The sequence below is a fragment of the Daphnia magna genome, linkage group LG1 (genome assembly GCF_020631705.1).
Source record: "Daphnia magna isolate NIES linkage group LG1, ASM2063170v1.1, whole genome shotgun sequence".
Classification (NCBI taxonomy): domain Eukaryota; kingdom Metazoa; phylum Arthropoda; class Branchiopoda; order Diplostraca; family Daphniidae; genus Daphnia; species Daphnia magna.
The window spans coordinates 7064982-7077479 of NC_059182.1; the positions used below are offsets into that span (position 1 = coordinate 7064982).

The 12498-nt window shown below is 37.2% G+C and overlaps 2 protein-coding genes across 2 annotated transcripts; one reads left to right on the forward strand and one right to left on the reverse strand.

Moving 5' to 3' along the window:
- Positions 1 to 4577: 4577 nt before the first annotated feature.
- LOC123466909 (DDB1- and CUL4-associated factor 8-like) lies at positions 4578 to 9044 on the reverse strand. The gene is given in 15 exon segments (XM_045167006.1): positions 4578 to 4969; positions 5033 to 5117; positions 5119 to 5150; positions 5620 to 5739; positions 6079 to 6155; positions 6218 to 6293; positions 6372 to 6428; positions 6493 to 6579; positions 6673 to 6853; positions 7113 to 7348; positions 7469 to 7532; positions 7601 to 7795; positions 7860 to 7971; positions 8062 to 8289; positions 8358 to 9044. Coding segments are annotated over 14 exon segments (1650 nt in total). The 5' UTR covers positions 8246 to 8289; positions 8358 to 9044; the 3' UTR covers positions 4578 to 4825.
- A 190-nt stretch (positions 9045 to 9234) lies between these two features.
- Positions 9235 to 11655, forward strand: LOC116933545 (UTP--glucose-1-phosphate uridylyltransferase; the record flags this gene model as incomplete). The annotated part of the gene is given in 12 exon segments (XM_045167007.1): positions 9235 to 9248; positions 9325 to 9432; positions 9534 to 9582; positions 9585 to 9715; positions 9782 to 9886; positions 9943 to 10057; positions 10114 to 10175; positions 10327 to 10479; positions 10556 to 10832; positions 10890 to 11056; positions 11221 to 11325; positions 11394 to 11655. Coding segments are annotated over 12 exon segments (1394 nt in total), but the record flags the coding sequence as incomplete, so codon positions are not given.
- Positions 11656 to 12498: the final 843 nt, after the last annotated feature.

Below are 12498 nucleotides of genomic sequence, written 5' to 3' on the forward strand. Positions count from 1 at the left end.
ATCTCACTTGGTTCCAAGTTGGGAACGGTTTCTTTTCCAGACTATCCGCATCTATTGGTAACTATGGCATCCTGGTGTGTCAATGTTTTCTACCAAATTTGTAGGTTCAATTGCTGCACTTTCTGATTCTTCGATGATCATTGTCAATCTCTGAATTTTCTATGCCATCAGCTATAATCTCTTTTTCATCTGTATCTTCCAATGGGGGTGAATTCAAAAGTTCATCGTTTAGACTACTGCCATTTCCTCTCCACTCTGAGTAGGGACGAATCAACAACGTCCACCATTTCAGCAGATGTTTGTTCGTCTTCCTCTGCTTTTTCATGTAACAGATCATTCTCAGTTCCATCAGCTTTCTAATTCATTTTCGATCCGATTTCTTGTGGTTTGCCGTTCGATATTTTCTTGCAATTCATTTTCTTAGCTTCTTCCTGACGACCAACTCCTGTGGTTCAAGATGCTCAGTTTCTTCTGGTGCAATTGGAATCCGCTGGCATTTGTGGGTCATCAGTGGTCTCTTCTGTTGGTGGCGGGTCCCTTCTGCAGTGTGCCTTCTACATGCTCTTCAGGGGTGGACTGTGCCACTTCTTAGGTTGTCCATCATCAAATACCTGTAAGAGATTTGATATCATTCGAGTTGAAAAGGATGTGCATGTGTAAAAAATCCCACAGAACCGCCTAAATAGGACTGAATCTTTTATTTTGTATTCATATGTAAGCTTGTAACCGGAATTTTCTGGAGTCATAAAACCTGGTTCCTCGTTGCTCAATGACAGAAATTAATTGCGTTTCTGTTGTATATGCCCTCATGTTTGTTTCTTATTTCACTGTATTGCATATTTAACTGATTGCAGAAATTGAGGCATTTTCCGTGAATTACTTAGGCAATCTACCGTTGGGGAACGTTTTCCCCCAACAACTGGCTGTCTCTACCGCGTTTTCCCCATTCGTTACTTTTTAAAAAAGCTTGTCTTGTGCAAAAATGGTTGTATAAACGAGTGGCATTAGCAGCTTTAGACGGGCATAGCACTCTTATTTTCTAGTCAAAGGTCCAAGCATGAAACTCACAAAATTTCGATGGGTCCCTCTGAACAGTTTATCAGAAAATTAAGAGGATATAGTAGATGTTCTGGCTTACAATCATTTCTACGTGAAAGATATAGAAAAATTTAAACTTTACTTACTTCCGTAACGGAATCCGGCAATGCATCTATCCGAATCAAGGGCATTTTCTTGAAATGTTTCATTAGCAAACGCATCGATGGCTTCTTCAGTATTTTCCGGACTATTAGGGATTTCCATTGCTCCATCGCTGTTCGTCCGGCTTGGGCGTAGAGATTGCGTTTTGTGGTGATTTCTCGCGCCTTCGAGGTTAAATGGCCGCAATCTTCGTTACCGAAGTGTCATTATCAGACATCGAGTCGTCCAAGGTTTGGGAGGGGGACATGTCCTCCGCTCTAAGTGTCTCATCGTTTAGCTGTTGCAGTTCTTTTTCGAAATCGTCAGTTATTTCACCATCTTCATTCGGCTGATCTGGTGTAGCCAGTCCCTGCATCCATAATGCTTAATGAACTTGGTTTACATGATTTACTTCTGGTTGATTCTACGAGCGGGGTCCGGTTAGCTGAAATAAAAATATATATATAGATTTCAAAATTGGCGCCCACTGGATCAGTATCTTGTCGTAATAATTTAACATAGAGAGATCGACTTTTAGATTGCATCTACACAGTTCGTTGTACGCCTCTAAAATACTGAACGAGAAAGGAAGCCACACACTTTGATAAATCCTATACTAGCCCTAAATTTTATATGAAGATTTTGTCATAGCCCAACATGCGTACCGACGCTACGTCACTACGGTAGCTATGGGCATTTGACATTCTAAAGCTGAATGTGCGATTCAGTGCGAAAATCGAAACATTTAAACCGAAACTTAAGACATCAAAATTACGTTTCCGTTTATTTGGAAGCCATTCGGCATTTCCAGGAAACAAAATTCTGATTGTAATTCTATGTAATCTACCCACAATTGTTTTTTACTCTCTGTCCTACTCGATGTATAGATACAAATCTTCGATTTCAACATAGCCCAAAGCTACAGAATTTTACATCCACCTATAGTATTTCGTGTACTTTGTACATCATATCAACATCGCCATTTTGGTAGGGCGTTACTCGTTTGTTTGTTAATCGAAGCAAAAATGTTTCCTACATTTTGCTCCTAGTCTACTGTATACATAAAAAAAACATGTATAGCATAAATATGAGCAGAAAAGCGGCGTCCAAGCATGCTTGAACGTCAAAGATTTAATCTTCCAGGAAACAAAATGGTAAAACTTTTGCCAAAATCAACTTATTTTACGAGTAGATTGTCGAACGTTTTCAAGCATGTAGATAAAATTCGCGAGAGCCAACCTTAGAGACGTTAGCCAATTTTATTCACATAGTATTAAACTTATTATAGGTTTTGTTTTACATAAACAACTTTCTTTACCGCCCATTACGACAGACTATCGCACAAAGCAGAAAATGAGACGAGAAGACAAATTCGACTCACATCTGCAACACAGAGATATACCACTCCCTTTTCAGGTACAAAGAACCGCTGATTCTATTATTAGAATACAGTCAATTGAAGAACACGGTATTTGGAACCACAGTTTTACTTAAGTCACTGCCTCAGTGGATAAAATTTTTTTCGCATAAAATTTCGCAGCTGAACTGTAAATGACGAACATTTGATGAATCATGATTAAAATTCTGGTGCTATTAGGTTTTAATGCGTCGTTAACCACCGTCGCCACTGTGGTTGGCATCATATAAACCCATACAACGGTGGCAATCAACAACACATTTTGCTTCAGCACTGTCTGCATTTCTTTGATCTTCAAAAATTTTTTCAGTTCTGCGTGATAGTGCCCATGGTTGGCTACATAAAAAAAGGAGAGCGGAGCACTGAAAACGTCCACATATCCTCTTTTTTGTTAGCTTAAGAAGACCTGAATAAAACACTGCCAGTTGGTTTAGTACGTTCGTTCTCGGCCACTGCTGCTCACCTACTGCCTCACTAGCCTTCAACGACAGGAATGCCGTCAATGGATTCTGCAACATTATGCGCCATAACATTAATTATCGCAAACATATAACCTAGAATCGTTTTGTATATAATGGGAAATCAAACCCGTGTCGGAGAATGTGAATAAAAGTCTGAGTCAATTACATTTACACACACTCCAGCAAAGATGATCTGTAACAGTATTTAAGACAAAATACAACTAAAACAAGTGAATTTATGTCGGCCTCCGTTATTTATTTATAAAAATACTTATGGCGAACATCCAAAAAGAGCACCTAGAAGATTTTCACCAGCATCATAGGCACTTTCCGTCAACGCAAGTTAAAAGCAGACATAGTGAAATGAGAAATGACTGTGCGTTTAAGGTTACTGCGCTTAACTCTATGTCCTTGTTGTTTCGACAAAATTAATGAGATTAGAACTTGTTGAATTCTCTGAAGAACTAAGAAGAGTGACTCCAGAAAACAATATGAATTTTTGTTTTTCCCACATTTTAGATTCAAGTCTGTAGCCAGCGAAATGTAAAATCGAGGATATTAACTGAGCTTTTAGATTATTTACATGGACTCGGATAGTTTTTTTCGTTAGTTAGGAGGCAACTGATCAGTTTTTCGTTTTTTGGGAATCCAAACGATTCTCCAGTTGTTTCCTTCCAAAGGAATAAATTCTGTTCTTAGTGTTAGCTCCTGTATGTGCAATTTGGGCCGTTTCGGAGTTTCTTGTTGGATTTTGATGTCTGGGTAGGAAAAATCGCACCAATAAATTGCACCCTACTGCCTGAATGCTCTCAGTGAGCCATAAGGACTTATCATGGAAACATCTCGTCTAAAGTCTTAACATGCGTTAAATAAGATACTAAAGCGTGCGAAAAAGCATTCTAAACACATACAATAAACATTAAATAAAGAAGCAGGAAATTTTGCATTCTTACACACGGTAACCTTACATTTTAGCGGTAAAGATGTACACTTAAGCTTCTGGTACTTACGTCCATCCCTTTCTTCCACAAGCTGGTGAAAAATTTCATAGAAAATTCATACACGTTATCGGGCTGTTTACAAAGAATTTCTTTCGTTAAACAGTACATCAGATGGCTCTAATGTTTCCGCCGAATTTTCATCCTATGGCAGAGCAAATTCGTTTGTTCCATTACAGTTTCAATCGAAAGGTCGCACTAATCTTTATTAAGTGATGCCGAGCTTCTGAAGAACACAAACCTCGACCTGACGATACCTTGGGATATGCAGTCTATAAGTTAGGGTTGTCATGGAAACAGTAAAGGAACAAACAGTTACTTTAGGAATACCCTCGCAACGCATTGCGCAATGAATCATTGTAACCACGATATCCTTTAGCAACGCGTACGTTTTTGTCCACATTATTGAACGCCCTTATTGTCTATAAAATATGGCATGATTAATGACTTCGTCCTTCTAGTGATAAGCAGAAACAAAATTTTGAAGAATTTTGCTACTACTAGTTTACAAAGCCAACGATATTTGGTTCCTTCGATATATTTCAATCGGGGCGCCTACGATAACAACGAATTTTAATGTACGTAGAACAGGGAATCGGTTTTAGGGAAATAGGTTTTACACATGGCTTGCTTTCTCACTCGCTTTCCTTTTTCTTGTAAAATACTCAAATTGTAACAAAGATTTCATTTGCCGGATACTTCTGATAGAAATAACTTTTTTCTGTGATACCACTTGAAGAACAATTTAGGCATGATTCTTTTTCTTTATTTCATGAGGGTGCACATTGAACTCCTCGGGGACCTTCATCACTTTCTGACACGTCAGATTCATCACTACTGGACGATACATTTTCATCATTCCCTTCCTGACTTGACGTACGTTGATGCTGAGGCTGTTGTTGTTGTTGCTGCTGCTGCTAAGCAAAAAATAGAGGCTTAATTTGATTTATTTTTTGTTTGAACATTTCATGTGATACCCGTCTTCTCCTCTCGGTTCTACGAACGTGACGCCACAGCACCCAAAGAAGTTCGCCCGAAATAGTGTCTGGCTCACGGCGTCGTCTCTTCTCGTTCTTGTTGGTTTGTTTTGACCGTCTACCAACATGCATGAGAAAACACACAAAGAAAGGGGAAAGAAAAGAAAAAAGAACAAAAACAAAACAAACCAAACAAAAAAAAACAAAAAAAACATTATAGTTATTTTGGTTTGCTAGATAAAAGCCAAAAGCAACACCTTCCAAATTTTTCATTCATTTTTATGGGATGGGGGCGTAGTTGCACAACCACACTAAATCTATTGAACACTCAGGAAAACAAATAACTGATAAGACCTTGACAACCTCGAGCTCCTGCAAAGAACTTAAGACAAAAATGCTCAATACACTTTCGGCGAATCAGTTATGACTAATAATTCCCCCGTCTAATGATGAAAAGAGGCAAGTCAGCGATCATATAGAACTACCTTAATTAAGGAATTCAGTCAAATCATCTTTGTACGGAAAGTATAACACTGGATTTTTTAAAAATATAAGATAAATGGAATCTTAACGAGATTTTGAAATACCTTTTTGAGTTCCCATAACTGGGGTTCATCGAAACACTTTGGAGTCCAAATTTTCACGTCGTCATCCAACCCGCTTGTTGCTAGAACGGGAATACTTGGGTGTGGCTCTAAGCAATTGACCTAAAGCAAGAAGAACGATCACAATTTAGTACGCTATACTTCAGACATAATAGCTAAAACAGCGTATAACGTTCTTCTTGATACAATACTCTCCGATTATTTACTTGAGGCAAATGCAATCGCAACTTTTCATTAATGCTGTAACGTACAGATACGAATTCAGTAGAGGTATTTTAGTGTTACTGGACCGAAAATAAAAGTGAATACCATTCGCCATAGCAACCCGAGCAAATTTTTACAGATTGAATGGCAGCTACCAAGCACATTCAAAACCGTAACGGCTGCTGCAATTCTGTATCAAGTGTTTTAAATCTAAACAGTAAATGAAAGAAAACTTACCACTCCATTTTCATCGCCTGGTATACACTGGACAATCGCTTCTGTAGAACTGTCCCAGAAGAAAATATTTCCACAATCTACACAATATTGTCGATGATTTTCAACGATGTTATATTTACAAGTCTTTAAATTATCCTACCTGAACCTGATATGACAAATTCACTCCTAGGCCCATAATAGTTCACTCCCTTAACAGTTGCATTGTTCCTATGTCCCTGCATAAAAAAAAAAATTCAAACACATCTTATTAATGTAAAGCTTCAGTTGCATCCTTGGACCATTGGGCTACATACGCTGTAACGATGAAGCGCATCTGCTCCTTCAACAGACTTCGACGAAAATGAATATATCTAGAATTGGTCATTAAATTTAATTTTTACGACCATGAAATTTATACTAAAATTATATATTTACATCTTCATCATTGTAGCTAGCTAAGAGCTCGGACCCATTAAAGTTGTAAACCGCGCTGGTTACATGTGCGCGAACTGAAGAATCGAGCTGAAAACGAAAAGAAGAAGCTGGTTTAATCACGACGCACATTCTTTACTGTAATCGGTACGATTGTTGCAAGAATGTATCAAGTGAACTAACCAAATGCCGAGGACATGATTTGCTAACCAGAGACGATTCAACATCCGTGGATACGTAACGTCTGTCATAAACACGAACAAATTGGTCTCTGCCACCAACGCAGAATTCGCTTGTATCAATTGGATGGTTTGATATGCTGTAGAGTGCTATTTTTCGTTCGCTATGTTTTACTGTAAGTAACCTTAGAGGAAAAGAATATGTAAAAATGAGGGGAAAAATACGATAAAAAAAAAAAAAAAAAAAAATAATAATAATAATAATAATAATAATAATAATAATAATAATAATAATAATAATAATAATAATAATAATAATAATAATAATAATAATAATAATAATAATAATAATAATAATAATAATAATAATAATAATAATAATAATAATAATAATAATAATAATAATAATAATAATAATAATAATAATAATAATAATAATAATACTTGTTAGGTTTGCTTTGTCGGACATCAACTTCAAAAACGACTCCATCTTCTCCTGCCGTTAAAAATACGTGAGGGGTATCTGGAAGGAGGGCTAATTTATGGGCAGGACCGCGATGCAATCCTAGCCTACGAGTGGAATGAAACGATCCGCTGGGTGACAATTCTGCAAGTCTTATATGTCCGTCCCGAGCACAAGAAACGATGTGTGTGTCGCCGCATAACGGTAAAAATTTTGCCTTTTGAAAAATCGGTTATTCATAAAATCTCAAAATTCAAATAAAGGCTACAATGTGTAAGGCTAGCCTATTACATTAACTAAAATGCTAAAATGTTGCCAAATGAGGCAATTATAATACCTGGAAAACGTTTCCTCGATGTCCACTGTCATAATTCAGAACCGGTTCTGCTCGGCTCCAGTCCCTATTCATTGCAGCAACATGAAACTTACTATTACATATTTCAGCTTATAAAACATTACCAAATATTACCAAATAATGATGCTAAGATCATCTGATCCGCTTGCAAGTCTTGAACCACTTGAATTGAAGTGAAGGGCATTCACACACCCATTATGACAATCCATTTTTGAGGCTAGTTCTAAACGCTGGACAAACCGTAGGGATCCATAGCAGTTTGCATTAAACACAGTGTCCATGGTCTTATGACTAGAAATCCCAAGGCCCCTAAAGAATAAAGTAATGGTCATTTTCTAACAAAAAATTCTTTATTAAGAATGATGGCTATAACCTTTGAGTAAAAGCTTTAAGCGCATGCCACTTATGTTTTGGCTTATGCTTGCCTACTCCACAGAAAGTTTCTTCATCCATATTCCCACTGCTTGCAATGGAATATGTTCCATCTTCATAACAAGAAAAACAAGCAATACAGTTCATTTCGTCACAAACAGATCAAGTCATAAATTCTCAAATAACAATGGGCACAATGTTACCACTATCAATTTCCAGTTCAGGATTTTGCCTGTGGGAATCAATTGTTGTATTCGATGTTGATTGGTTTGTAGAAATTGAATCTTGACTGTCCTCGAAGTCCATTATTCTAATAGATTCCAGGTGACTGTCCGATTCCGTAGAAGATGATTCCGATTCAGTGAGATGTTGCCTCGAACCGTCCATTTTAAGATGTAATACCCAAGTATTGCGACGGTGTACTTATATTCCTTGAAATATTTATAAATATAAATGTATTCCCAAAGGTCAAATTGTTAATACTCGGTAACTGACAAACCCCATAAAAGTTTTACAAAGACTTGGTTTACAGCGTACGACATTCAGGCGAATCTCCACAAAAGACAAGAATAATACAACCAGTCAATCAGCTGTTCACGAATGAGGATGAACAGGAACAGTCGAATGCCCCGGCAAACGTATATGACGCACTAGCGCTCAGTCCGTCAGTCATCACTCCACCCAGCTAGAATACTAGGCCAGTTACAGTCTCATTTCTCATTAAGCAGGACTCTTAAAATGCTAGATATATAACTCCCTTTCGAAACTTATTTTTCGTGGATAAATTTGCGTGTGAATAATCTTAGTATTTAGAAGTTCGAAATGGCCACACAGTATTAGTGTTCCAAACTGTTAAATTTCGAAATTGAAATGGGACATATTAGCACGTGCACATTTGGTGCGCTGAAAACTCGCTACAGGCGCTCCTAGCAAAAAAAAAAAAACGACTGCCCTTGTATTGCTATACCAACCTTAAACGACCTTGAAACGTAGCCGCGAACATCTGCGCTTCACGGAACCTAATCTACTGAACCGATAGTATCCTTTCAGTACGTTCGCCTGCCATTTGAAAAGTTGACGTTTTAGCAGTTCACATCAAGGAACGACATTTAAGTTCGGCTAGGATACTACGTTGGTAAAGCTAGTGTTTGATTTTCAAAAGAAAACATGTCTTCGTTGCACTTAGAAAAAAGGCGGTAATACGTGTTTATGCACCAAAGCTTGTTATGTCGTTACGTGTATGTTTTTTTCGTCTTCTCTAGTTGTATGGGCATCAGAGACAGGGTTCTGACTCTGCCGCATTTAAGGAGCTTACCAAAGAGATGCCCAAGTTCAATTAGCAGTTGAACTTGAAAAGCTAATACGAACATGTTCAGAAGGAAATCATGAAGTAGGCAATCAAAACTAAATTTCAGCCTATTGCCATTTAAATTTGTTTACTATAACCATATTAATATTTCCTGTAGAGAATTGAAAGAGAGTTTTCTGGATTCCGACGTTTATTTGTTAGATTTCTTTTGGACCCAACATCCTCTGTTCAATGGGAAAAAATAGAAAAACTTCCTGATGGAGCTGTAAGTAAAATAAAAATGATACAGACATTGCATTCAAGGAACCAAATAGATTGGTTCTTTTTCTTGCTGCTTTTATTTTATTTTTTTCACATTTCACAAAGGTGGGGGACTATGAAATGCTACCGACTCCTCCTCTCACTCAAATACGGGAATGTTGGATAAACTTGTTGTGATTAAGCTCAATGGTGGACTTGGGACATCAATGGGTTGTCAAGGTCCTAAATCAGTTATTTCAGTTCGGAATGATCTTACATTCCTTGATTTGACTGTCCAGCAAATTGAGGTATGTAACTGCCATAATTGCATCTTTATTTTAAGCCATGTTTTAATTATTCTGAAACATATACAGAGTTTGAACAAGACATATAATGCAAATGTGCCATTGGTCTTGATGAATTCATTCAACACAGATGAGGAGACTCAACTCATCATTCAGAAATACACAAAATTTGAAGTGAGTAGTCTAAGGAGTGTACACATGTATTATGTATAATATTTTTTTCCCTTAAGATCCAAATCCATACTTTTAATCAAAGTAATTATCCGCGAATCAACAAGGAATCTCTAATGCCCGTAGCAAGATCTTGTAACACTTCTGCAGACATGGAAGCTTGGTATCCCCCTGGTAATTTTAATATTGATGTACATAGAACGTGTGCGTATTGACATATTTCCCTTTAGGTCACGGTGATTTTTACGAATCATTTTACAATTCTGGTCTCTTGGAAGAGTTTATCAAACAGGTAATCAAGCTTGTAATCTTTTTAGCGTGATTTCTCGGCTTTTTTTTCTTGACAAAGTGTCGGATTGACGTACATATCATGTACATAATCATTTTGTTTTGTTTTCATACGTAAAAAAACAAACTTGAGTGGTCCCTTTTTAATGTTTTAGGGACGAGAATACTGCTTCATATCCAATATAGACAACTTGGGCGCAACTGTAGATTTAAATATTCTCAACATGTTGTTAAACCCAGGGGAAGGTTCCGGCAAACCCAAGGAATTTCTGATGGAGGTTACCGATAAAACACGAGCTGACGTGAAGGTATATGGAACAGAATGAATCATAAAACTTTTTAAAATCTAACTTTGTTTGCTTTTCTCCCCTCGGGTATGTTTAGGGTGGTACGTTAATTCAGTACGAAAATAAGTTACGCTTGTTGGAAATCGCTCAAGTTCCTAAAGAGAAAGTGGAAGATTTCAAGTCAGTCAAGACATTTAAGTTCTTCAATACTAACAATTTGTGGGTGAAACTGCCTTCCATCAAACGAATTATCGAGAATGGCACATTAGATATGGAAGTTATAGTCAACCCCAAAACTTTAGATAACGGATTGAACGTTATCCAACTAGAAACTGCTGTTGGTGCTGCTATGAAGTGTTTTGAGGGATCGATAGGTATGTTGGTAAAGAACGTATATGATAGCAGTCTGATGAACCGTCTTCGTTAAACAGGCTTGAATGTACCTCGTAGCCGTTTCTTGCCTGTGAAAAAGACTTCCGACTTGCTTTTAGTAATGAGCAATCTGTACAATTTGAAGAATGGAAGCCTTTCCATGAGCGCGCTAAGGAGTTTTCCATCAACACCGCTCATCAAACTGGGAGAAAACCATTTTGCCAAGGTGAGGACTAAACTTCTCAGTGAATAGTGTTTTATATATATATATTCCCTGGCGCGTGCAACGTGCTTTTTATTGCTATTATTATTATTATTATTTAAATAACTATGTTCACTCACGTGTTGCATTAAAATTATCAATATTCCTAACCATGTGGTGTCTTTTAGGTCCGCGAGTTTCTGAAGCGGTTTGCCACAATTCCTGATTTGCTAGAATTGGATCATTTAACTGTTTCGGGTGATGTTACTTTCGGACGCCATGTCTCGCTGAAGGTAATAACAAATGTCCCGCTATAAAATCTTGGTATATTGTTATTTCATATTATTATAATTTTCTTTAGGGGACGGTTATTATCATTGCTAATCACGGAGACCGTATCGATATTCCGTCTGGAGCAATTTTGGAAAATAAAATTGTCTCGGGTAACTTGCGCATTTTGGATCATTAGGTCACTAACTAGTGAATGTCCTGGAAGTTATCGTTGTTATAGTTGAGTATTCGGTTATTGTGTAAATTAGATAGTTTTTGCTAGGATCGCAAACGCAGCTAAAGTCTTGCTCATCTGGTAAAAGCAATATATTCAATAAAGTTATTAAGAATTGTCTGCCATTTCCTGTAGAAATTTCTTTTTCGTGCTTCACACCAGTATAATAGTTTCGCATAGGGCTTTCAAGTTATAGCGCTTAAGTCATGCTAGAACCTTCCCTCTGAAAAATCAGTTCCCTCATCGGGTGGAGCCCTCGGAATTCATCAAGGAAGTTCTGCTTTGATACTGTACAAATTACAGCGTCGTAATAAATTCAGTTTTTCTTTCCAGGTAATTAAACAAGGACTGTACTCAATTTATATTTGGTAAATGCAAAACTAAGAACAAAAATTAAAATTGTCTTTTTAAAAATTTGTTTTAACATAAACTAGAATAAAACCTTATTGCTTTTCGATAAAGAAAAACGGGAATGAAAGTTCAAATTGTATCCAGAGTTTCAAACTTTGGGCTTACCGACCGGTCTTACCAAGGTCATGATTTAAGCAAATAAGCATAAAGTGACTGGGGATTGAATTTCGGGTGATCTTAATGTTTTTCTAATTCAAATTTAATTTAATTTACTGATATCATTTGTTGTTATTCCTTTTCGTAGCCATTGTTCCGGTAACTGCCTTTGACGGACTTGTTTCTGCATAGATAGAACTCAATCAGAACAAGTCCAATACGTAAGGGTACAATGACTCTGAAATCACCGTTAAAGATAACAGGAAAAGTCAACACCGATTTTGCATTAAAACATAAAGATAATCCCTTTAGTACTACGTGAGCAAACAACGTTCTTAATTTTCTTCCAAGACTCTAGTTGTGCCCGCAAATCTTAATTATCGAGTGACATTGTACCGGCCATTCGATGTGTTTGGCATGGGAGCCTATAAACCACCTACTACACCTCTTAGCC